General features: G+C 45.6%; 1 protein-coding gene across 1 annotated transcript; it reads right to left on the bottom strand.

Annotated features, from left to right (window-relative positions):
* Window positions 1–626: 626 nt before the first annotated feature.
* PAAG_02673 (carbonic anhydrase) lies at window positions 627–1547 on the bottom strand (the record flags this gene model as incomplete). Its single annotated transcript, XM_015844714.1, has 2 exons — window positions 627–1270; window positions 1505–1547. The coding sequence occupies 2 exons, from the start codon at window positions 1545–1547 to the stop codon at window positions 627–629; spliced, it is 687 nt and encodes a 228-aa protein (XP_015701792.1).
* Between the last annotated feature and the right edge of the window lie 1062 nt (window positions 1548–2609).

The raw sequence follows: 2609 nt of genomic DNA, 5'->3' as shown, positions 1-2609 counted from the left end.
CTGCTTTTCTTCTTTTCTATTTAGGAATATGAGAAAAAAATTCACTCACTGGGCATATCGTTGATAGAAGACACGCTGAAGAAGCTTCGTGGAACGCCCCTCTTTTCATACATAATGTTGAGCGCACTTCTGCAACTTAGTATCCCTTTGCCCTTCAATTTTCGGGTTTCAGCTTTCCCATACCAAGAATCATTTGTCGGTCCCGTTGAGTGAGACGCATTCATGCTTGCTAATAAAAGTAGGGGACGGATATAAGGGTGGAGAACTCAATGAAGCTAAGCCTCAATCTTGATCCCACCTTGCGGGATTCGGGTGCATATCAGATTGATAATGATGTAACGTGATCCAGGTAAAAATGAATTGCCACGAAGTTATTTCAATCCGCATATGGTTAATATATAGGAAAGCTATCACAGACAGACTGTTGTCCAACCAATAGGTAAACGAAAGCCTTAGTTGCAAGAAATTGAGGAAATGATTGTTGGAAAGCTCCAAACTTGAATCGACCAGGGAAACGAAAAACGGACAAAGACACCGTCCATCACTCCCTTCAACAGTAAAGCACGAGAATAAGAAAAAGGCACTGGTGGAATGAAAGCAGCAGAAAGTTCCCATCCTTAACACACTCAATGAACCATCTCCGCCTTCAGAGTTTTAAAAGCAGTAATACGGCTATGAACAACATCCACCGACTCTTCGACATCAAGCTCTCTCAGAATCCCGCTGCCAACGTCATACAGTACTCCATGCAACTTCAATCCTCTCTCCTGAATTGCATCTAGGACCCCACTATTTTCTTTCAGCGTACGCAGCCCCTGGCGCACATTGATTTCTGCCAGTTTCTCCGCCGCTTCACTGGTATTCAAATCATTGAGCAGATACAGGTTCTGTTCTCGCAGGCGGCGGAGTGGCATGAGCCAGCTATCCAGTAGACCCAGTCTCTTATTTGCGAGAGCGGCAGCTATGCCACCGCACGATGTGTGACCACACAACACGATGTGCTTGACTTTCAGGTAGACGACTGCATATTCTATCACGCACGCGGAGCTCATGTCGTTGTAATGAATAACATTGGCGATGTTGCGGTGAACGAAGACATCTCCAGGCTGCAGACCGAGGATAGCTGTTTCGGGGCACCGAGAGTCAGAGCATCCGATCCAGAGGATTTCTGGGTGTTGGGCTGTGGCGAGTTTGGGGAAGAGAGATGGATCCTCTTCCGCGGTTTTAATAGCCCATTGACGATTTTTAGCTAAAGCCAAGCGATACGCGTCTAAAATGGAGAAGTCTGTTTAGCGTTGATTCTTCTGTAGACATGAAGTGGGAGGGATGGAGGGAATGGGGGCATGTCGAGAGGCATTTCAGGAAGGGGGAAAATCTTTTTGGCATAACATGCGTATCAATCGTCAATCATGCAAAGGGTGACGTCCATATTGGAGACTTTGCGAAGCGATAGGAAGAGATAAGATAGTTGCGTAGGAGAAGCCATATGAACAAACACCAATACCTTCTGCGCCATCTTGAAGTATATTTTTATCACCGGCAGCCATTGTCGTTATATAGATAAATACTTTTCAAGATGCAGTCCTCCAGAACCTCAGGTGACCGAACTCGATACTTATATGAGTGCTGACGTCGCGAGTAAGTTTTGAGACAAGAGAGGTCTGGCAATACAGGTGTCGAATAAGGGTTTATCTGCTGGTTGCATTAGCCATTAAATGTCGTTGGATCAGAGAGTGGAAGATACCCACCTTGGAAGATGAGAAAAATTATATCTGCAAGGTATATCTATAGATATCCAAAGGCTCCAGTCCTTTTCCTCCGGGAAATTTTAATTCCTTTTTCCTGTTGGGGGGAGGGGGTGTGGTCTTTATAGCTCGATCAGGGCAGAAAAGGGGAAGGGGTATAGAGCCAAGAAATATTTCAAATATGCATATGAAGATAAAGGACCACATTCTTCGCCAGGTTTCAGTATACATACAGCCAACCAACTGAACTGGTGCAGAGGAAGGATAATTCCTGTACATGCTTGAACATGTGAAATAAGGTTGACAAGCGGAAAAATTTGACGCAGCGGACGCGGCTCGAGAAGGCAACCCCGTTGTATAGTCTGGGGACATCCATCCTTCAACATGGGGTTTTTAAATCTGTCTCAATCTCCAAGAATTATATCGGCAAGTGGGCAATGAGAGGCCACGCCACCAATGCTTGAATGTCAGAAGCAAAGGGGACGGATAGGGACGGAAAAGACCTCAGGAGGGTGTGATATCTCTAGAAGGATGGATCTGAAGCATGAAACATCATGCCCGCTCAAGGTAAGACGGAAGTAGAAGAATACAAGTGAAAATATATCGGACAATCGGATACGACGATGACCAGGATATCAACATTCCAGGCTCTCAGATACACAGCATGGAGGCGTGAGCATTAAAAGTCCCGTTGAGGATGAGGGCATGAAGATGCCATATCTTTAACTCGTCATCGCTTCTCATCATTTCAGTGTCTGTGTTCGGTTGGAACTTCTGAGTCAAGATTGATTTATCGCGGGTTGGGGGGTTGGGGGGTTTGAGATTGAAGTACGACATGCGCCAGGAAAGTGTCTGTCACGCAAA

The sequence above is a fragment of the Paracoccidioides lutzii genome, assembly GCF_000150705.2.
Source record: "Paracoccidioides lutzii Pb01 unplaced genomic scaffold supercont2.6, whole genome shotgun sequence".
In the NCBI taxonomy this organism is placed as follows: domain Eukaryota; kingdom Fungi; phylum Ascomycota; class Eurotiomycetes; order Onygenales; family Ajellomycetaceae; genus Paracoccidioides; species Paracoccidioides lutzii.
Note: the sequence above shows the minus strand (reverse complement) of the source record. Positions and strands in the feature narration are given on the sequence as shown.